Source organism: Camelus bactrianus, chromosome 12 (genome assembly GCF_048773025.1).
Source record: "Camelus bactrianus isolate YW-2024 breed Bactrian camel chromosome 12, ASM4877302v1, whole genome shotgun sequence".
NCBI lineage: Eukaryota > Metazoa > Chordata > Mammalia > Artiodactyla > Camelidae > Camelus > Camelus bactrianus.
In genome coordinates, this window is record NC_133550.1 from 17653359 (window position 1) to 17676443 (window position 23085).

The following is a 23085-nucleotide window of genomic DNA, read 5'->3' on the forward strand; positions in this document are numbered from 1 at the left end:
TACAACTCTGCTCTTATGGTGAGATCATCCTCCCTCCATCCATCTCTATCTATCCCTCCTTGATCTGGTTTTTCTCTATTTACTCACCTATTCTGACCTGCCCTCAGAATTAACTCTTCTCCTTTCCTTGAGAACACTGAACGATTAAACTAAGGCAATGAATAAGACATAAGTTTAACCATAACCAGTGTATGCTGAGCACTGCAGATAAGTTATGTAAATAATCTCTTAAAACTATGTAAGAGTGGTATTGTTATATGCCATTTTATAGATCAGAAAATTGAGATAAGGAAGGCTTAAAACCTCTCCAAAGATCATACAATTGGTAAGAAACACAACTAGGACTTGATGACTTGACCCCAGGTATGTCTCAAGCCAGAGGAAGAGACATAGGAGAGGCTCAGGAAAACAAAATCTGTTATACTCACAGAAACAGTAGGCGTGGCATGCTACACAGGGCCACATGGGGAAGCACCAGCACTGGTGAGGGGGCAGAAGAGGGGAGAGAGAGAGCATGGCCCGGAGCCTTTACTGGGGTTTTCACTGGAAAGGCAAAGCAAGGCAGGGTGTAAACAGTTTGGAAAGGCAAGGCATTGGCTAGTTTAAATAATTTCAACAGGCTCTATGCTATAGAGGTGTCCCTAGTTGCCTGGTACCTGGCTCTGGGATGATTAAGGCAGAGGAATATTGTTTCCTAGGGTGTAAGGGCCGTATAGAGGAGATATAACTCTGAATTGATTAATTGGCATATTAAAGGCATTCTCCAGGTTGATTCCTTTGCTATCTCTAAGAATTAGCTATCCCTGGTAAGAGGCAGACACTCCTCAACCAGAGTTTTTTAAGATGTCAAAACATCACGTTATATAGAATATAAAAAATATAAACAATACACTGAGCCAACTCTTTCCTGGCAGTTCTCAGTGCAGATTGTACAGGCCAATTAAACATCTTTGTCACTGGATCTCAATGAATTCTGCCAACTTGTCTACTGATTGCCTCATTGATTACATTCACAGGTTGATTTGGATTTAGTATCTAACAAGGGCTTGATTGCTGGGTGAAGAAACAATAGGAGAAAAAGTCTCAGTCTTCCTTAAGTAATTAATAGTGTCAGCCATGAGGCAGAGAAGGCCAGAATGAGCCAGCTGACTGAGCCGACAACTTTGAACACTGATCTTAAAGCTAAGTTTATGTCTTAGTGTCAGGTCAGAGCAAGTGAACTTGGGCAAGTTCTGGGTTAGCATAAGTTAGCTAGATCTGGTATTGTTGCTGCAAAACCAGCCTCCACACCATGATAGCCAGACTGAGACTCGGAGGCAGAGTTTTGGGAGAATCTGAAAAATGAACAGCGTTATTGCTTTGCCAGGCAAAGGGGAGTCACAGTAGGCTAATGCCTTAGAGACGATGAATCCCTCTTGGGGTTGGGGTCTTGAGGTTTCATAGAAAAACTGGATGGAACAGAAAAGGTGATAACAGTCAGGGCACTTTACAGGGTGCTACATGCCTCTTAACCTCGATGATTTTTCCTGGCACCCTGGAGGAACTGGGGGGATGATGGGGGGGTAGGTGTGGGGTCTGTCCTGTCCATTCTTCTGTAATTGTTGGCCCATTACCTCCTTCCTGGAGCATAGCCTCTAGGTTAAAGCTATTCTTAGTAAAGAAAGTATAGGGAGGGGATAGCATAAGGGAAAAGTTTGAGAGTTGTTTAGCACAAAAGCAGTAAGGGAGAAAAAAGCAAGTTGCAGGATTTCTTAGTCAGAATGAATGAACAAACAGTTTCAGCATCAGGGAAGTTATTTTGTTTCCTACTCCTTCAGTATGAGAACACAGAAAGTGGCAAGGTTTGAATATAACACTGTTAAATAGAGCTTAATTATGGATCTGTAGAGGGGAAGAAGTAATCGTGACCATTGAGGACAGGTGCCTTCCCACAGTAGAACATGCGGAGTATTCTTGTCTGGTCTTGTCTGGTCTTATGTCGCACATGGCCTTGGGACTGTCCTCCTCATCGTCTTCTCCCGTGTCTGCCTTATGCACCATTCTGAGCATCATTTCCACCACAAGCAGAAGCAAAGCTTTCTCTACCTGTTCGTCCTACCTCACTGCAGTGATCTTGGTGGGTCTTAGATTTTCACTTGAACAACTGGGCAGATGGTGTCATCATTTGCTAAAATCAGCATGGTTGAGGGAAATGCACATTAGGAGGATGGAAATTAAGGATTTAATTTTTGTTTGTTAGTTTGGCTGATTGGTTAGTTGCATTTTGGCTAAACTGCTTAACATACTTAATAGATATCAAAGTGGAATGTCAAGAATCCAGCTGTATATATTACTTAGAAGTTCTAAGGAGAGGTCAGGGCTAATATTTGGGGTATATGTGGTATTTGGAAATAGAGCATTGACATAGAACATATAAAGAAAATGAAGTGAATAGAAGGTCCTGGGAATGAGCTCTGGAGCCCTCCAGCATTTCTAGTTCAAGTTGAGAATGATCCACCAAGAGAAATGGGAGCAGCAGCCATTGAGCAAGAAAGACAATCAGGAAATTTTTGTGTCACAAAATCCAAGGAAAATGAATGCTACCAGGAGGTCAGCTCCTTGAATGCTACAGAGGTCAGCTGTATTGAATGTTCCTGAAAATTAAAATAAGAAGAAAACAGAAAAGTTACCATTGGATTTTGCAACATCTGTTTTGCAAAGTTGTTGATGATATTGACAAGAGAAGTTTCAGCTAGCAAGAGTAGGATGAAAAAAGGATGGCAAGTGAAAAAGTGTAAAGTACAACCACACATGTTTATTGAGAAGTTTTGCTATGAAGGAGACTGAGAAATTGGAGCAGTAAGTTTAAGGGAAGTCAGAGGATTCTTTGTTTTTGCTTCTCACTTTTGGTTTTGTTTTGTATGTAAGATGAGAGATACTAAAGCTTGTTTAGGCGTTTGTAGAAATGGTCACATAGATACAATGTCAAAATTGGAGGAGGATGGAGGCAAACTTTAAATCAGGTTTACCACAACTGATGGAGGAGAATTCCTGAAGAAGTTCAGAGGCTGGATGGACACTTACGGGAGATGATGTATGGGGCTCATGCATCAAGTTGGAGATTGTAATGAAATGATCCATGTGATCCTTTATGCTCTACAGAATCCTGTGATTTTAGAAGTAAGGCTTACCTGTTTGCATATATGTGAGAGAGTGTGGGTAGGAATATATGAGCGTGCAAGTGTATAGTGAGGATCAAGTTTTGTCAAACCTGAGGAAGCCTCACACTGGTCTCTGGCTAGCAGAATCGTTTGTAGGCGCTCCGTATTCACCCCATATCCTCCTCTTTCTCCAGATCGCAACAGTGGCAGGAATGCCAGGGGTCCAGATAATAGAATATTTCTATTTCCTCATGAGTACAGATTAGTCCTCAATTCCCTCGGGCCCTCATTACTTAATCTCACTCTTTAAGAGCCAGCCCAGGATATGGGTAGCAAATGGGGAAAGACTAGGGAAAAAATGGTAAAAGTCACACAGACTGGCCAGGAGTCCTCCTCTGAACCAAAAGAGATAAAGGAGAAAGAAAGAAGAAGAAAAGGAGGATGGCCAAAGCTTTGTAACAGGTACTGACTCACACCAGAGCCCATGCATACCAACACTTGGGACTTTATCTAAAACTAAATACAAAGTGACTATTTAATTGCATTACACACAGCAGTTTTCAACTGGATGGGAAAGAAAACCAGCTTTTCCCAAGGCCTAACGGAGTGCTTTGAGCATCCCATGTCATTCATCTCTCAAAGTGAGGCAGAGGGCAACGACTCAGGTCTTCAAGTTAGAGCTGGACCTAACAGTCCTTCTCAGTCCTTCCTAGCCCACTGGATGTGAGGAATCTTACTAGGCAACTGTTCCAAACCGTTCATTGCACAGCACAGGGAACTGAGCTCAAAAAGCAGCAGCAAAAGAGTGCCTTGCCAAACTCACAAATGTAGGTCATGACAGAGCTGGGATGAGATATTTATAAGGCTGAGCAGTTTGCCACTTTATTAATTTGTAATCTGTTTGTCCTTTCCCTTCATTCATTAAATGAAGTTTAAGATTCCTTTGGCACTGAATGGAGGGGGAGCTATAGCTTCTGGGTGGGCAGCAGAATGGAGCATTTCTGAATTAACGGGAATGAGTGAGTTTGGTGTATTCTCTGGTGGGAGATTTCCTAGCAAAATGCCAGGATCTTAAGCTGAAAGTAATTTTAGAGATCATTTAGTTCAGGGCCCCATCTCCAAGCAAGACCAAATCTGTAGAAAGCACAGTCTAGTCACATATCTCCTTAGAATTTTTTCAGAGATAAAGCAAAAGTCTGCAACTCTCCTTTCCATTCTTGTCATAAAACAGGATGTTTTGAAAGTTTTTATTATTTTAAAGCCTAAACACCTGTTTTTACAAAGATTTTACTTAGAGATACCACAGGGTCTGTAACTAGGGTGAAAAAGGTAGAAGAAGGAACATCTTTGACACCCTTTTTGCCCACTCCATGAGAGCACAGCATCCTTCACTTTAAGACATTCTTTTCCCTTAAAAAACTTCTTTCTTTCCTACCAGGGACCTTTCAATACAGAGAAGCCCTAGCCGCCAACACTTCCAGTGGCCTCAGGATCACATCCTCCAGCCACGTTTCCTAGACCACAAATTTGAGATTAAAGAGCTAGTAGACAGAGGACAAGCAAAAGGCAGAACAAGGAATAGAAAAGAAAAACTACTTGAGCCATTTCTATTCTCCAACTGAGCATCTAAGACTCCTTGTTGAAGAAATGGCTTCTCAGACCAGGTTGAATTTTGTTAGAGAATATACAGGGCAGAAATGGACTAGGAAGAGGAAGAAGTGCATATGTATGTTGTTGGAATTGGGCTTAATTAATTGCTGAGTTTGAAGCAAAGTAGAATTATGGATGACATATTACCCCCTATAAAGATATTTTTCATTGAAAGTGTAAAAACCATATTTTAAAAAATGTAAAATCAAAACAATTGTTCATGCTGATACTACCCTAATAACTCAGCTGTTTGTTTTTCTGTTGTTAATCCCACATAAGCCCCTATTGTGTGCATATTTTTGCACAATTTAATGAATTTATACTAATCATGTATTCTGATCTTCTTACTAGATATAATGAATATTTTCTGTTTCTGTGTCTCCTCTATAATTATCATTTTAATCATTAGATAACATCCTGTCATGTGTTTCTATAAAAATAGAGTAGCTATTCTCCAGTTACTAGATCTTTTAGGTTGATCTTGCGTTACTGTCTTGAAAATAAACCTGGACTATATATTTTCACGCATAGCCTTTTCATTCTTTTGAATTATATGTTTAAGATAAATTTCCAAAAGAGAGAGCTTAGATTGCATATTGCCAAAATTATTTACCAAATATAATGCTACTAACAATGTATAAGGTCATATAAGACTCACCAAATCTTGCCAGCACTGGGTATCACAATTTAAATAGTTAACTTCCTTACAAATAGATGTAGAACAGTATTGTCATCTGGCTTTAATTTGCAAACAGAGTGAAGATTTCCTAATATATTTCTAGTATATGCATAGGATTTTAGGCTAGTCACACATTCACCACTTTAATTTTGCCTAAGGAATTGCAGCAGCTAGAAATCATGGCAGAGAGAACCTGCATACAGACAGGCCTTTAGAGTCATTCAGTGCTAGGTGATGAATCCCAAAGGGTAAATACTGTGGGGCAATATGGAAATGAGGGAAATTTAAAAATATTGAGGAGACAATTAAAAGAGTAACATAATACATTAGGCAGAAATTGGAGAGACTATGCTGTACCCAGCAACATATTTAGACTAAACCAAGAAGAATCAATTGACTTGTTAAAGATCATGGGCTAGGTAAACTAGTTCTTATCAGAAACAGAGTTCTTACAATAATAAATTACTTTTGTTCTGCAATCAGGTTTACTCCATTAAGGATGTGTTGTTATCCCTGTTTTTTCTGGCAATATAACCAGTTCTCTCTGAGATGGACTGACAAGTCCAAGGTTCTCAAACTAAGCCAACTGGTGTTGGAATTAGGACCAGAAACCAGATCTTAAGGCCTATTTTTATATAGTTTATCATGGAAACCTTGGGAGATAACTCAAATGAGAAAACAGACTGCCTGAATAGTAGCTGCGGCTCACATCAGGCTCTTTTGACTCTTTGTACAGCCCCATTACCAGCCATTCAGCAGAGCCACAGAGACCTCAAACTGGCCCTTTTCTTAGAAAAGGACACAGGCCATAGAATGTATGTGACATCTCACTGCCAGGGCAGCTTATGGTCTTACTCATGGAGTTGCCTATGAGCCATACATTTATTTATTTCATTAATTCTTTTACTTATTCAATAATCAAAAATATTTTTATGATCCTCTATATGTGGTGCATTAAAAATAGAACAGACTTGTGTAAAAATCTAGCTTTCTGATATTTTTTTCACTTATTCTGTAAACTTTACTAAGTACCTACTACATGCCAGGCCCTTGGGTCTGGTACAATGCCCAGTACTTGGATGCTTATTAAATATTTTCTGAATAAATGGGTATTAAAAAGATTAAAGAAGCAGTTATGGAGGAGGGACTTTGGAACGCTACATGCCTCCAGAGTTGAAGTAGTGATGGGGATGATGTGTGTGACTTAGAGGGTCACATTTTTGGCTTCATAGTTTTTATTTTTACTTTTAAGCTGTAAGTCATGTTTTTCATAGGAGAGGCAGTCATATTCATCTGGAATGACTCAACTGTATTATATTTCTTTTTAGGGCCAATGTCTCTAATCATGAAAAATCTCACCATCATTACTGAGTTTGTCTTCATGGGACTTTCCAGGATTCCTCAGATCCAGACCATGCTTTTTGCACTATTCCTGGTGATGTACCTCTTAACTCTGATGGGGAACCTGATGGTGATCTTGGTGATCAGGACTGATTACCACCTTAAAACACCCATGTACTTCTTCCTAGGTCACCTGTCATTTCTGGATCTCTCCCTATCTTCAGTAACCATGCCCAAGATGCTGCAGAACTTATTAACTCAAAAGAAAACCATCTCTACGTGGGCCTGCATGACCCAGAGTTTCTTTCTCATGTTCTCTGGGACCACAGAGAGCTGCCTACTTTCTGTCATGGCCTATGACCGCTATGCTGCCATCTGCCACCCTCTGCTCTGCAGTGTGGTTTTGAACAGGCCTCTCTGTGTCGGAATGGTGATTACAGCATGGGTAATGGGGTTCCTAAACTCGTTGTCAAACAGTCTTTTCACTTACAACTTACATTTCTGTGGGCCCAGTGTCATCCCTCACTTCTGCTGTGAGCTGCCTTTACTCTTCTCTCTATCCTGCACTGATCCTGCTGCCAACGAGGCCTTTCTTGCTGGGTCACGTGCATTGTTAGGATTTTTAACACTTTCCCTGATCCTCTTCTCTAATTCTAGAATCATCTCTGCTATCATAAGCATCCATTCTCCTGGGGGTCAAGGAAAAGCCTTCTCTACGTGTTCCTCCCACCTCACTGTGGTGCTTTTGTTCTATGGGACAGCTTTATTTAGGTACATGAGCCCTCTCTCAGGCTCCATGTTGGAGCGTGTGGTCTCCATTCAATACAGTGTGATTACATCCTTGCTGAACCCTCTCATTTACAGCCTCAAGAACCAGGAGGTGACGACAGCCCTGTGTAGAATGTTGAAGAAATAAATGTGCCTCTTTATGTATAAAGGAGTCATGGTGTGTTTGGTCTGAAAATAATGGGAAAACATAGTCAGGGGATGAGGTACACTAATGGCTAACTTGATCACTTAAAAAATTTACCATTTGATGAATATAACCTCTTGGGTATGCTTTAAGTATGTGATTGTTTATTTTATTGTATTTGGTTAAAAAAAAAATAAAGTGAAGACAAAAATAGGTACTGGGGTGGAATAGTGCAGAGTCCAAATCTGTTTGTCTTGCTCAAGAGTTTTCAAAGTAGTTTGGCGATCTAAGTATTAAAACGAAACAAAACACAAAAAGATGGGCATGTGAAAGGCATTTAAGGCATTTCAAAGTGAGTACTGAGTGAAGATGATATTGAATCATGGTGGTTGCTTTATCCACCTAACCTGGGGGAAACCTAAAAAACTGATGTGCCTGATTAGAGTTACTAACTTTCTAGTCGCAAAGACACAGATTAAGAGACTACCCTAACCCACTCAGAGGAACAGGAACTGTTTCAGGTGTGCTGGTGGTGACATTTTGAGTGTCTGGGATGGCATCTGGCTGTTTGGTGACTAGAGAGCTCCTTGGAACCCGAAGTCGTGAATGTCTATGCTCTCTCACAATGATGTTTTTATTCCACCCTGAGGATATCAAGTCAATTAATTCACCTGGTGTCTGACAGTCCCAGTCAGCCAAACCCCTCCTGAGCCCACTGCCGATTGTTGCTTGACACATATTCAATCAAATAAACTAATTTTTTTGTCAGAAAAGATTCATGGGTGAGGGGACAGATAAGCTCAAAACCCAATGTGTAGGCTGATTCACACGACTCCTTTAATGAAATACCTAATATGCATCACCATGTTACCCTTATAAGCATTAAACAAAAGTAAAATTTTTTTCCCTTTGGCATTTTCTTAATTTCTTAGAACTCAATAAATATTGTTGATTTGTTTTATACTTTTATTATGAGCTCTTAATCTTAAATATATGATAAATTCTATAAAATTAGTAGAGGAATGTATAGTGGGTGAACAAGAGAAGTACTTTTAAAGATGTAAATATTTAAAAATCATTTTCAGAAAAAAATGTATTTCATTTTGAAGTATACGTCTAACTATGGATAATGGTTATATATCAATAGTAATTACCTCTTGAGTCAGTTATTCTAAGGATTTGTTAAGAAAAAAAGGGGGTTTTGTACAGAGTGTGGCCAGTCATGCCCCTCATGTGGAGCATCTGGTTCTCCCTTAAGTGATCCAATTTCAAGATATAGTTAGGAGGTAGAATTAACATGAGTTAGTAACTCTTCAAATAAGGGAAGAGTTAATAATAATATCATTGTGCCCCCCTATTTTAATATTCTTAAGAGAAACTCTCCACAGTGGATCTATTTAGATATAGTTTATAGTTGTGGGAAGGGCATCCTTCCCTAGACCAAAGCCTATTAAAGGATATGAGGTCACTTAAACTGACATCAACAGTATGTCATCTGCTTCTTGCAACCACTCCCTTTCTCATCTGCTTCTTTGAGAGATGGGTCCAATGACTAATCTATACTCAGTCTCCCATTCCTTAGGAGATTGAGGCAATCACTGGCACAAGCTTCCATGTGTGTCTGCCACCTGCTCCTTTATTCAGTTCCTACTGCAGACTCTTGTGCAGTAAAATCCATGGTGGACTGCCCCACCAGCCTCCCACATATACAGTATGAATTGTGCGGTAAAAGCATGCTTACACTCGAACTGTGATCCCTCATCTTGTCACTCTCATTCCCCCCTCCTATCCTTCTGATATATTTTATGATCTTGATTTATATGCCAATTTGCTTGCATTAATGTTGGTATTAATTTACAGTCCAACCAGTAGTATATTAGAGAGTTGGGCAATGTATATCTGCCAGGCCTGAGAACAATTTTTATATCGTGTTTAATATTTATCAGTTTGATAGGCATAAGATGTTAATTCTTCCATGTATTTGCATTTCTTTTTTATTTGCATAAATAATATTTAATATTTCTTATTTATTACATAAATAATACTTAACATTTCTCAAATGTTTTTTAAAATATTTTTTATTGAGTAATAGTCATTTTACAATGTTGTGTCAAATTCCAGTGTAGAGCACAATTTTTCAGTTATACAAGAACATATATATATTCATTGTCACCTTTTTTTTCACTGTGAGCTACCACAAGATCTTGTGTATATTTCCCTGTGCTATACAGTATAATCCTGTTTATCTGTTCTACATTTTGAAATCCCAGTCTGTCCCTTCCCACCTCCCGCCCCCTTGGCAACCACAAGTTTGTACTCTATGTCTGTGAGTCTGTTTGTTTTGTATTTATGTTCTTTTTTTTTTAGATTCCACATATGAATGATCTCATATGGTATTTTTCTTTCTCTTTCTGGCTTACTTCACTTAGAATGACATTCTCCAGGAGCATTCATGTTGCTGCAAATGTTGTCAGTTTTTATGGCTGAATAGTATTCCATCGTATAAATATACCACCATTTCTTTATCCAGTTATCTGTTGATGGACATTTAGGCTGTTTCCATGTCTTGGGTACTGTAAATAGTGCTGCTATGAACACTGAGGTGCAGGTGTCATTTTGAAGTAGGGTTCCTTCTGGATATATGCCCAGGAGCAGGATTCCTGGGTCATATGGTAAGTCTGTTCCTAGTCTTTTGAGGAATCTCCATACTGTTTTCCACAGTGGCTGCACCAAATTGCATTCCCACCAGCAGTGTAGGAGGGTTCCCTTTTCTCCACAGCCTCTCCAGCATTTGTCATTTGTGGACTTTTGACTGATGGCCATTCTGACTGGTGTGAGGTGATACCTCATTGTAGTTTTGATTTGCATTTCTCTGATAATTAGTGATATTGAACATTTTTTCATGTGCCTATTGATAATTTGTATGTCTTCCTTGGAGAATTGCTTGTTTAGGTCTTTTGCCCATTTTTGGATTGGGTTCTTTGGTTGTTTCTTTTTTTTTTTTTAATTTTTTATTGATTTATAATCATTTTACAATGTTGTGTCAAATTCCAGTGTTCAGCACAATTTTTCCGTCATTCATGGACATATACACACTCATTGTCACTTTTTTTCTCTGTGAGTTATCATAACATTTTGTATATATTTCCCTGTGCTATACAGTGTAATCTTGTTTATCTATTCTACAGTTTTGAAATCCCAGTCTATCCCTTCCCACCCTCCACCCCCCTGGAAACCACAAGTCTGTATTCTCTCTGAGTCTATTTCTGTCCTGTATTTGTGCTTTGTTTTTGTTTGTTTGTTTGTTTGTTTTTGTTTTTGTTTTTTAGATTCCACATATGAGCGATCTCATATGGTATTTTTCTTTCTCTTTCTGGCTTACTTCACTTAGAATGACATTCTCCAGGAGCATCCATGTTGTTGCAAATGGCATTATGTTGTTGGTTTTTATGGCTGAGTAGTATTCCATCGTATAAATATACCACATCTTCTTTATCCAGTCACCTGTTGATGGACATTTAGGCTGTTTCCATGTTTTGGCTATTGTAAATAGTGCTGCTATGTTTGGTTGTTTCTTATTAAGTCGTATGAGCTGCTTATATATTCTGGAGATCAAGCCTTTGTTGGTTTCACTTGCAAAAATTTTCTCCCATTCCCTAGGTTGTCTTTTTGTTTTACTTATGGTTTCCTTTGCTGTGCAGAAGCTTGTAAGTTTAACTAGGTCCCATTTGTTTATTCTTGCTTTTATTTCTATTGCTTGGGTAGACTGTCCTAGGCGAACATTTTGAGATGTATGTCAGATAATGTTTTGCCTGTATTTTCTTCTAGGAGGTTTATTGTATCTTGTCTTATGTTTAAGTTTTTGATCCATTTTGAGTTTATTTTTGTGTATGGTGTAAAGGGGTGTTCTAGCTTCACTGATTTACATGCTGCTGTCCAGTTTTCCCAACACCATTTGCTGAAGAGACTGTCTTTATTCCATTGTATATTCTTGCCTCCTTTGTCGAAGATTAGTTGACCAAAAGTTTGTGGGTTCATTTCTGGGCTCTCTATTCTGTTCCTTTGGTCTATATGTTTTTGTACCAATACCATGCTGTCTTGATGACTGTAGCTCTATAGTATTGTCTGAAGTCTGGGAGAGTTATTCCTCCAGCCTCTTTCTTTTTCTTCAGTAATGCTTTGGCAATTCTAGGTCTTTTGTGGTTCCATATAAATTTTATTATGATTTGTTCTAGTTCTGTGAAATATGTCCTGGGTAATTTGATAGCGATTGCATTAAACCTGTAGATTGCCTTGGGCAGTGTGACTATTTTAACAATATTGATTCTTCCAATCCAGGAGCATGGGTTATCTTTCCATTTTTTAAAGTCTTCTTTAATTTCCTTCATCAATGGTTTATAGTTTTCTGTGTATAATTCTTTCACCACCTTGGTTAGATTTACTCCTAGGTATTTTATTTCTTTGGGTGCTATTTTAAAGGGGATTGTTCCTTTACTTTCTTCTTCTGTTGATTCATCGTTAGTTTAAAGAAATGCAATTGATTTTTGAATGTTTATCTTTTAACCTGCTACCTTGTTGAATTCTTCGAACAGCTCTAGTAGTTTCTGTGTGACCTTTTAGGGTTTTCTATATATAGTAACATGTCATCGGCATATAGTGACACTTTACCTCTTCTTTTCAAATGTTTGTTAAACATTGGTATTTCCTCTTTTATTATTAGCATGCCATTTTCCTATTTTCTTAGTGAATTCATAGTATTAATTTTTTATTCGAATGATGTGTTTAAATAAGAAGGATATTAGTTTTTTGCTATAAGTTGTTACAACCTTTTTCAGTTTATTGTTTTACTGATACTTTTCAACTTTTAAAATTGTGTTAAGTAGTCATATCTAGCTTTCCTTTTGTGTAATTTTTCTCTGCTATTAAACTTAAGAAGTCCTTTACCATCTGTGTCCAAATTTTTTCTTCTAGTTTTTTGTGTGCTTTTTTTACATTTAATTTTATTCATCTGGAATTTCTCTTGGCTCTTCCAAGTGAACAATTACAAGAGTCTGACCCTTGTTTGGTTCAGAGATTCAGGGCTAGATGCAAAAATGGATGAGGAGCAAAGAAGAGATATCCAAGGTAAAATAATGTCAAGAGCCAAATTAACTATTTGGATCATTTCTCAACAGCAGGTTTGCAACTAGGGTTAGGAAGAGGCTGTGTAAATAGGATTTGAAACATAACTTTTAAGTGATTCTCCTGACTTACGTAAGGGTAGGGAGGAAACTATGAAGGGTATTCTCATCTATTCCTGGGTCTTAAACTATCATTTTTAATCTTAAGATTCCCCCAAACTATAATTTCATTCACAGCTTTGCATCCGAGAAACAGACTCATTTGCCAAATGCCAACAGACAATTGTACCTAAATTTTCCTAACACATCTTCCTAATTATATTTACCCTCTGCCACTGGTTATCCCATGCACTCTCTGACTTTAAATATTGCCCTCAAATCTATGAATCCCAAGTGTGTATCTCCAGCCTGGATTGCTCCTAAGAGTTCCAGATTCATATTGCATTACCTTGGTTATCTCTTGGCTACCTAATAGGTATCTCAAACTTAACATGTTCAAATTGAACTGATGACTTAGGTTAATGGTACCATAATTCATCCAAAACCTAAAAGTCATCTTCCTTTTTTCACTTTCTCCCAGCATATGTTCAGTACATAAATAAATCCATTTTGCTCTACAAATATATCCTGAGTCTAGACACTTATCACCTCCACCTCTACCAGTCTAGTTTAAGCCATCATCTTCTCCCACCTGGACTCAGGGTTGATATTCCAAATATTTAATAACCAGTAAGGCATGAGTACAGGCCCATCAAAATGACCCCCAGTGGATAGAAATGGATGCTGTCTTTCTTATCTGCTATGAATACTGGCTGAATATTAGCCTAGCTTGTAGTAATGCAATACATAGCTTCCTAATCAGCCTCACTGTACTCATTATTGTCCCTTAAAGCTTATTATTTAAAAGAAACCAGCCAGGTAAACTTTTTAGAAAAATCATAAAACAGATTACATCATTCCTTTAAAGAGGTAAAAAAAGAAAAATCAATGGCTTCCTACTATTTAAAGTCTAAACTCCTCCCTGGATTTACAAGGCCCACATAATTTGGCTTTTATAAGCCTGGTGAATTCATTTCTCCTGTTTTCTCCCTCGTCTGCTACACGCTAACCACACTGACCTTTTTACTGTTTCTCAAAGACTCCAGATTTCTTCCCACCCCAGAGTTTTGCATTTGCTGTTCCCTCCACTGGCACATTTTTCTCTGAATATGCATATGGATTGTTCATCCCCTTTATGTAGGCCTTCCTGAATCATATTCTTCCCACAGAATTATTTCCTGGTTATCCTATATTAAATATTCTGCTCTCCCCTCCCTTCTACCACATATCACCAGCTAACAATATTTATGTATATTTATATTCTATCCTCCTCAAGCAAACGTAACCAAAGAGCAAAGACTGTATCTTACCACTATATTTCAAGCACCTAAAACAATATCTAGGACATAGGAGACATTCAACACTATTTGATGGGATTTCCATGTCTGGCCATACATAGTAACTGGTACCAGATTTGCCCTTCCACCATAAATAACTAGAAAAATGAGCAAAGTATCTGAAAAAGGAAGCCTGTTTGCACTTATTGGAAAACCGCTCAGGACTTTGAATCCTGAGAGACAGGATACAAGTAAGGTGAGCCCTACTGTTGTCCTGCCTTTCTCACTGGAGGCACTTTTCAGACCAGGATGCATGAAGGAAAAACAAGCAGAAAATGGCAGTGTTGCTGAGTTTAGGAGACAGAGATTGCGTTCAATAAGAAAAAAGAGAGAGAAAGTTGTGGAGCAGTGTGCCAGTGAGAAGAGATACATAGATAAATAATTCTAGAAACTTGAATATAGATCCCCATGAGCCTTTGTTTGAATATGAAGCTGTGCTTTTACCATAGCGTGAAACTGGACCAAGCAAAGCAGCACTGCTGTGAGAAGCTGTGAGGAGAACAACTCCAGGAGATTCCACATGACTGAGAGATACTTAAGTAATGACCATCCAGAGTGGAAAACCGCACTGAACACTGTGGCATTCAAAAGATTGCATAGAAAGGTCACAGTTTAGTAGTGGGGCTACTAGTAAACTAGCATGCACAAGAGTTAGACCAATTCTTCACAAACTCTTCCAAAAAATAGAACAAGAGGGAACACTTCTCACCTCATTTTCTGAGGCCAGTGTTACCTTGGTACCAAAATCAGAAAAAGACATTACGAGAATATGTGATACCGCTAAGCCTGATCCTTAAGCAACGTGAATTGATTATTTATACCTTTATGCTACTTATTTGAAATATAAGTACTTCTAGTCATTCCATTCATAATTGGGGTCCTACAACCTATGAGGAAGCAAAGCCCAGGTGTCCATCACTAATGGAAACTATTCCTCCTCCTGAGCTTGTCTGTTGGGGAAGAAATCTAGACTCCTTCCAAACATAGGCCTGAATAAGGTCTATTTTCATGATGGCTCAAGAATAATAATTCCCTTTCCCCAACTTTTTCTTAACTATGTAAAGAATCTAGAGATTTGATGTCCAAATATCCAAAAGATGAGGACTGAAATGTGATGCTTCTTGCGTCCCAGTATCAGGAGAAAAAGTCATACTGGTTGTAGAAGTCACTAGCAACAAGAAGGAAAAGGGGAAAGGAATGGTGGATGCAGAAGACAGTGCTACAGCATGAGAAGTAAGAAAAGCTTGGGAAGGTAGTATAGTTAAGTTAGACTTTCAGTAAAAGTGGCTTTGAGAGAAGTAGAGTGAGGTAATGTAAAAATCAGAGGCTCCAGTGAAACATGGGGTCAACTGGATACTTTTAAATATGGGAGATATTTCAATACATTTACATTCTTGGTATAAATGAGTAAGGGAAAGAAAAAATTGATGATAAAAACAGATAGCATAGTTGAAGGAGAAGGCCCAGGATGGGATGGAAGTTAAAGTACAATTACAGGTGCTAGTCTTGGATTAAAGGCAGGTACCTCTACCACTACAACCAAGGAAAGGGCAGAGGGATACATTTATAAGTGGGGAATCAAGAAAATTAAAGAGTTCTTGCCTTATGGCTTTAATTTCCCTTATTGGTCCATGTGATATAAATATGTGCAGAAAGAATATAGCACACCTGAAGTTCATAGAGTTTGGAGTAAATACAAAGGGAAAGGGGAATGTTAGACTTTATACAGAGAGTGTGTGGGTGGCGTGTGTGTGTGTGCACGTGCACACGAACACTGGTGCCTCTCTGTGCATACACTTGTATGTCTGAGGTTGAAAAGCCCTAGACTGAGCTTTGTTTGTCAGATTTGGCATTGTTCCTTGTGCCCTTCCTGGAAATTTTTCTGCACCCCCACTTCCAAATCATAGTCATCACCAGGTCCCAGGTGACTCTGACTATTGTCGTCTGGGACCAGTGAGCAGTCCCAGGTTCCCTGGGGTCCTTACTCTTGCTCCTCTCCCAGGGCTATCTTGGCAAGAGATGGCCGAAGAGAATAGTACTGGAGGAATATAAGACTCCTACAGACTGGTCAGGAGCCCTTCCAGGACTCAGGTGGGTTACCATGGGGAGACTGACAAGAACTGATTACTTTTAGCCATGTCCAGGAAGTCCCAGTGCAGAGGAAGCTGGCCATTTTGGCTCTAGCCACAACTGACCACACAGGGTCTGATCCTAGAACCTGTCAGGAAATAAAATGGACTTTTTGCAGAGTTTAGCTAGAGCTCTCTCTGATTCTACTTGCCCAGCTGTGGGGGCAGTAGGCAGTCCTCTTCAGAACCCCAAACAGGAGCCAGATTTAAAACAGTCCAGCTCAGAAATATGGGTGAGAAAGGAAACTTTCATAAGTTTGTACAAGTTGGAAGAATCCTATTTTAACCAAAATTCCTTATGGCAACTAAAAAGAAGTAAAAATAGTCATGAGGGAAATAACGTGGCCAAAGTAAACAAGTAGACCAAGCTTTTTTTCTGGGAGTAGAATCTCATGAGATGTTAATCTGTGTGCACTTCTGTCCATCTGGGATCTCTCTGTCTCCTCCCTACATGTCCCTGGTCCCTGAAGAGAAACAGGTCGTCTTTTGGCATGGGGGAGCTGGCAGGAGGCATTCTGATGGAGGGCTGGAGGATCATTTCCTCAAATGTGCACCATCACAGGAGTACAGGAAACAGAAAGAGACCTTCTTATTCTCTCTTGCATAACTTTCACTGAGTTCTAAGATCTTACGGCTTTAGGGATAACAACAGATCATGAAGTTCTGTTCCGTGCCTCCAAATAAGAATAAATCTGTGGAGAGGACAGAATGGCAATGCAGTCTCTTAGAAAGTTTCAGAGGTGGAGATTTCCCCTCAATTAACACCTTTGCTCTGATTTAGAACTGGGAATGAGAATGGAAGTTTTCTTTATCTGAAAAGCCAATGCCAGGGTCTACAAATATTCCCAAAGGATATTGGGAAATCTCCATGTGCTTAGGGATAGAAGGGCATAGCTGGGCACCTTCTTAACTCTTTTCCTTTCTGTCTTTTACGTAGTCAGTTTCTTTCTATCAAAGCTCCTCTTCCACCTAGAACAGTTTGTTCATTGTTCCTTACCCTAGAATTCTTCCCTGTGATCCTGGTCAGCTCACTCTGTTCCCTCCCACTAAGCCGTCTGAACTTCCCAAGGAAGAGTGATCTTGGTAGCCAGAAAGATGAGTCAGATCTAGGGGATGTCATCGTTGGTGGGGCTCCCTTATCTCCTTTAGTAAATCGATCTTAAAACTAAGCAGAATGTTTTCAGAACAACTACATTGTTTGGGTGCCTCATTAAAAGAGAAAGGGAAGGAATTCTGTTGTTTACTGGGTGCAGTTAAAGCTGGGGATTTGATGGGGGTGTTTGAAAGGAAAAGGGAGCTGGAATTTTAAGGAAAAATATGGCGAAAAGAGTCTTGAAGACCAGTTCTAATCATACCAAATAGAAATTTAATATTTAGTTTTTGCAGCTACTATTGGTATGTTTCCATGTTGCCACATAGGCCTTGTTATTATCACTTTATTGTCTACATATTCTATCCAGTTGGTGTTTAGACATTCCAGGAGATATTAAACTGTTTCTGGTTTTTATAGAACATACAAAAATGCAGTGTGCATTGTTCTACATGTCACATTTTAGTCTTTCGAGTTTTAGTTTTAGCATAAATACTAGACCTTGTAGGACTCCTAACTCAAAGTGTGCAATTTACAATGCCATCAACAATGTGTAGATGTCACACTCACCAGTCTTCCTAGGATTATTAGTGTAAATTTTTTTTGAAAAAAACCCACAAAAATGGATCCATATTTTTGCTTTATTTTACTTTAAAAGAATAGTTAAGTTGAACATTTTCCCAAATGCTTCCTTTCTCTTGAATTTCCTCTAGCTTTCCTATTTATGTCATTGGTAAAAGAATTTATAAAAGAGCAAGAGTAAAATGAACTGAGGAGAGAGAATGTCTGTGGGTGTTGAGACTAGTTCTGAGAAGACTCCTGGGAAGGTAGTAGTTGTAATATTCCAGTTCAGGTCGCAGTGAAAAATGTGAACACAGGTAAAAGTCCTGGTCTAGACATTTTTGAGGCAGTAAAATGCAATGACAACAGGAGCAAAGTGATAGAAGGAAATGAAATACTTAATAAGGACTTGATTATCAGGTCATAAGCTAAAACCAAGGTAGTGTAAGATTAAAGTGATTTGATCAATGTCTCCAAATAAGTTAATGTCAGAGTTAGTTCCAGGTATTTGTCTTCAATCATTAAAAATCACTTTTAAGTAAGTTCATCTCAACCATATGAGATAGATATAATTGCTCCAATTTATAGATGTGAAAATTGACCTTCAGAAGAGTTAAGTCTCTTGCTCAAGTTCACATAGCTTTCAGTTTTTGGGTCTAGCTTTTTTAATTTTAGACACAGTGCTATGTGTAAGCTATAACTACACATTCCTCTAAATATACTTTAAATGACTCAAAATATATGTTGTCCATCTGCTGGGAGTGCTGTGGTGGAAGGAACACTGGACTGAGAACAGAGAATTCAGTTCAATTCTATGTAATGTGGAGCAAGTCACTTCATCTCTTTGAGCCTCTGTCCTCCCACTCTGAGATGCCTGACAGCCCAACCTTACTGGCCTGAAGAACAGAGGAAATGATCCTGAGGCACCCCAACCCAGTCCCACAAATACGTTTCCAGCTTTGCTAGTATGCATTTAGAGAGATGGGGTACCCTTGAAGGGATCCTGAAATGTTTGGAAAGCCTCTTGCAACCTCTGCTAGCATCATTCAAGTCCCTTTTCCACATCTTCCAAATCTCAGGATGTCTATGATAAGATGGTGAATGCTATAGTTTCTGGCTTTAAGATCCAAATCTAAATATAAAAACACTTGGAAAAATGTCTTTTCTGAAACAATTTCATTTGAAGCATCCTGTTTGTTCTCATAAGTATACTCTTTAAAAAAAAATTTTTTTTTGGGGGGGGGGATAATTAGGTTTGTTTGTTTATTTTTAATGGAGGTACTGAGGATTGAACCCAGGGCCTGGTGGATGCAAAGTGTGCACTCTACCACTGAGCTATACCCTCCCCGCCATAAGTATACTCTTAATGGTTAAATCATGTAATCTGATTTAGGTTCCAAAGATGTTTGCTGTGTTCACTGACAGAATCAGTGAGACCTGTTGGGGAGGGCCAAGGAAGGTAGAAACCCTTAAAGTCACTATATTAATTTCCCAGGGCTGATATAACAAAGTACCAGAAACGGGGTGGCTTAAAATAATAGATTTTATTGTCTCACAGTTCTAGGAGCTGCAAGTCTGACATCAAGCTGTCAGCAGGGCCACACTCACCCTGAAACCTGTAAGGAAGAATCCTTGATTGCCTCTAGGTCTGGTGATGGCTGTCAATCTTTGGCTTCCTTGACTTGCAGATGCACCACTCCAATCTCTGCTGTTGTCACATGGCTGTCCTCCCTCTGTGTGTCTACTTCACTAGGGTCTCTCCTGTCTCTGATAAGAACATCAGTCATATTGGATTAAGAGCCCACCCTACTCCAGTATGATCTCATCTTAACTACATCTGCAATGACTATTTCCAAATCAGGTCACATTCTGAGGTACTGGGGGTTGGGACTTCAACATATTTTGGGGGGTGGGGGTGGGGCAGAATTCAACTCATAAAAATCACAATTGGAATTACTCAACTTCTTTTCCTTTTCTATTTTTAAGCTGAAAGAAGTATTGCCTGAGAAGTTTCAGGGAGTGGGGATGATATTCTGATCACTAGAAATTACTCAGATTCTGTAATACTTGATTTCTTTCCAGGTATGACATTTCTAAACAACTATGAACAACTTCAGTTTCTTCACTGAGTTCATCTTTCTTGGGCTGTCTGCTGCCCCTCACATCCAGGCTCTGCTCTTTGTGCTGTTCCTGGGGATTTACCTCCTGACACTGATGGGGAATCTGGTGATGATCCTGGTGATCAGATGGGATTCTCACCTCCACATCCCCATGTATTTCTTCCTCGGACACCTGTCCTTCCTAGATATCTGCTTCTCCTCAGTTACCATGCCCCAAATGCTACAGAACTTCCTGTCTCAGAAGAAAAGCATCTCAGTGTGGGGCTGCATTACCCAGAGTTTCTTTTTTCTTCTCTCTGGGTGTGCTGAAGCCAGTCTTCTCTCTGCCATGGCTTATGACCGCTATGCTGCTGTCTGTCACCCTCTGCTCTATACCGTTGTCATGAACAGGCCTCTCTGTACTACAATGGTTAGAGTAGCATGGGTGATAGGGTTTCTGAATTCACTAGTAAATAATCTTTTCATCCACAAGTTATATTTCTGTGGGTCCAACATCATCTCCCATTTTTGCTGTGAGTTACCTTCACTATTCCCTCTGTCCTGTACTGATCCCACTGCCAATGAGTTCCTTCTGTCAGGGTCCAGTGAGTGCATTTCTGGGACTGCTGACACTTCCCCTGATCCTGTTCTCTTACTCCAGAATCATATCTGCCATTCTGAACATTCGCTCCTCTGAGGGCCAAGGCAAAGCCTTCTCCACCTGCTCCTCCCACCTCACTGTTGTGCTCTTGTTCTACGGGACAGCTCTATTCAGGTACATCAGTCCCGCCTCAGGCTCAGCGTTGGAGCGAGTGGTCTCCATTCAGTACAGTGTGATCACATCCTTGCTGAACCCCCTCATCTATAGCCTCAAGAACCAGGAGGTGAAGGCAGCTCTGCAGAGGATGCTGAGGCAACAAACGTGTGCCACAGGGTAAGAAAAAGCTGTGTGACTCTGCTCAGGAAATAGAAAATTTATCTCTATAGGAGAAAGATTTTTATAGTCACAGAGCACTTGGGGAAGACAGATTACAAATAAATTCAAGTATTTGTTTGGACTTCAAAGTAAATAAATTTCCCCCAAAAGGGGGTGCTGGGGGAAAGAGTTTGATTTACAGGCCCCTATCTAGCAGCCCTTTGCAAAATAATCTGAGGAGATAGCAGGGTTGACACAGATGAGCAGGACAGGGTCTCTTGCCAAAATGCTGACCCTTTTTTGGGCATTTTCATAAAGGTACATGATAAAGAAAGGAGCCTACAACAAAGAAGAAATCAGATATATATAACACTCCAGAATGGAGACAGAGCCATCCACTTACCAGATCTAGTGGTATTCACTAGCATTAAAATGTACCTGCATGTAGGCTGGTGTGATGATTAATTTTATGTGTCAACTTGGTTAGATTAAGAGATGCCCAGATAACTCTCAAAATATTATTTGTAGGTGTGTTTATTATGGTATTTCCAGAAGAGATTAGCATTTGAATCAGTAAAGAAGATTGCCTTCACCAATGTGGGTAGGTATTATCCAACTGTTGGGTTCCAATATATTTATTTATATATATATATTGCATCTCCATTATCTATTCAACTTTTGATGTGTACTTAGGATGCTTCCATATCTTGGCAATTATAAATAATATTGCTGTTAATAGCAAGGTGTAGGTATCTTTTTGAGTTAATTCTTACTTTGTGGTTGACTTTATTCCTTTGATAACTATGTAAGTTTAAAAAGCTAAAGCTTTAAACATTCTTAGAAACCATATGTAAATTAAAAAATATATGTGCAATAAAAAAACTGATCTAGCAAGCCATGAAAGACATAGAAGAAACTTAAAAGACATATTACTAAATTAAAGAAGCCAGTCTGAAAAGGCTACAAACTGTATGATTCCAACCAAATGACATTCTGGAAAAGACACAGCTACAGATACAATAAAAAGATTGTGGTTTCCAGGGGCTTGGGAAGAGGGAGGGAGAAATGAATAGATGGAGCACAAGGGATTTTTAGGGCAATGAAATTATTCTGTATGATACTATAGTGGCTACATGTCATTATGCATTTGTCAAAACCCATAGAACATCAAGAGTGAACCCTAATGTAAACTAAAAAAAAAAAAAAAAAAAAAAAAAAGAATGAACAGAGGGAGAATTTTAACAAAAGACTAGAAAATATAAAAAAGAACCAGTCAAAGCTGATGAATACAATACTGAAATGAAAAATAACACTAGAGGGAATTAACAGTATATTAAGTGATACAGAACACATAAGTGATCTGGAAAATAGAATAATGGAAACAACCCAATTAAAACAGCAAAAAGAAAAACAAATTTAAAAAATAAGAGGGGCGAGGGTATAGCTCAAGCAGTAGAGCTCATGCTTAGCATGCATCAGGTCCTGAGTTCAATCGCCAGTGCTTCCTCTAAAGATAAATAAACAAATAAACCTAATTACCTCCCTTCACCAAAAAAAAATTAAAAATTAAAAAAAAATATATGGATAGTTTAAGAGACCTCTATGACAACATCAAGCATACATCAAGGAAAAGAGAGAGAAAAGGGGGGTAGAAAATGTATTTGATGAAATTATAGCTGAAAATGTCCTGAACCTAAAGAAAGAAACAGATGTCCAGGTACAGAAGCATCCCAAAGAAGATGAAATGAAAAAGGCCCACACTAAGACTTATCATAATTAAAATGCCAAAAATTAAAGAGATAATTTTAAAGGCAGGAAGAGAAGAAGAGTCATATACAAAGGAACTCCCATAAAGTTATCAGGTGATAACTTTTTTCTGCAGAAATTTCACAGGCCAAGTGAGTGGCATAATATATTTAAAGTGCTGAAGAGAAAAGCCTATAATCTAGGATACTCCTTGAAGCAAGGTTATCATTCGAAATTAAAGGAATGATAAAGAGCTTCTCAGACA

General features: G+C 38.9%; 2 protein-coding genes across 2 annotated transcripts; both read left to right on the top strand.

The window, feature by feature from the left end:
- The first annotated feature begins 1623 nt into the window (after nucleotides 1-1623).
- Nucleotides 1624-11474, top strand: LOC105076335 (olfactory receptor 5BS1-like). Its single transcript, XM_074374962.1, has one exon. The coding sequence runs from the start codon at nucleotides 6731-6733 to the stop codon at nucleotides 7724-7726; it is 996 nt and encodes a 331-aa protein (XP_074231063.1). The 5' UTR covers nucleotides 1624-6730; the 3' UTR covers nucleotides 7727-11474.
- A 1810-nt stretch (nucleotides 11475-13284) lies between these two features.
- LOC123619500 (olfactory receptor 5BS1-like) lies at nucleotides 13285-22295 on the top strand. The gene is given in 2 exon segments (XM_074374964.1): nucleotides 13285-20762; nucleotides 20764-22295. Coding segments are annotated over 2 exon segments (933 nt in total). The 5' UTR covers nucleotides 13285-20162; the 3' UTR covers nucleotides 21097-22295.
- Nucleotides 22296-23085: the final 790 nt, after the last annotated feature.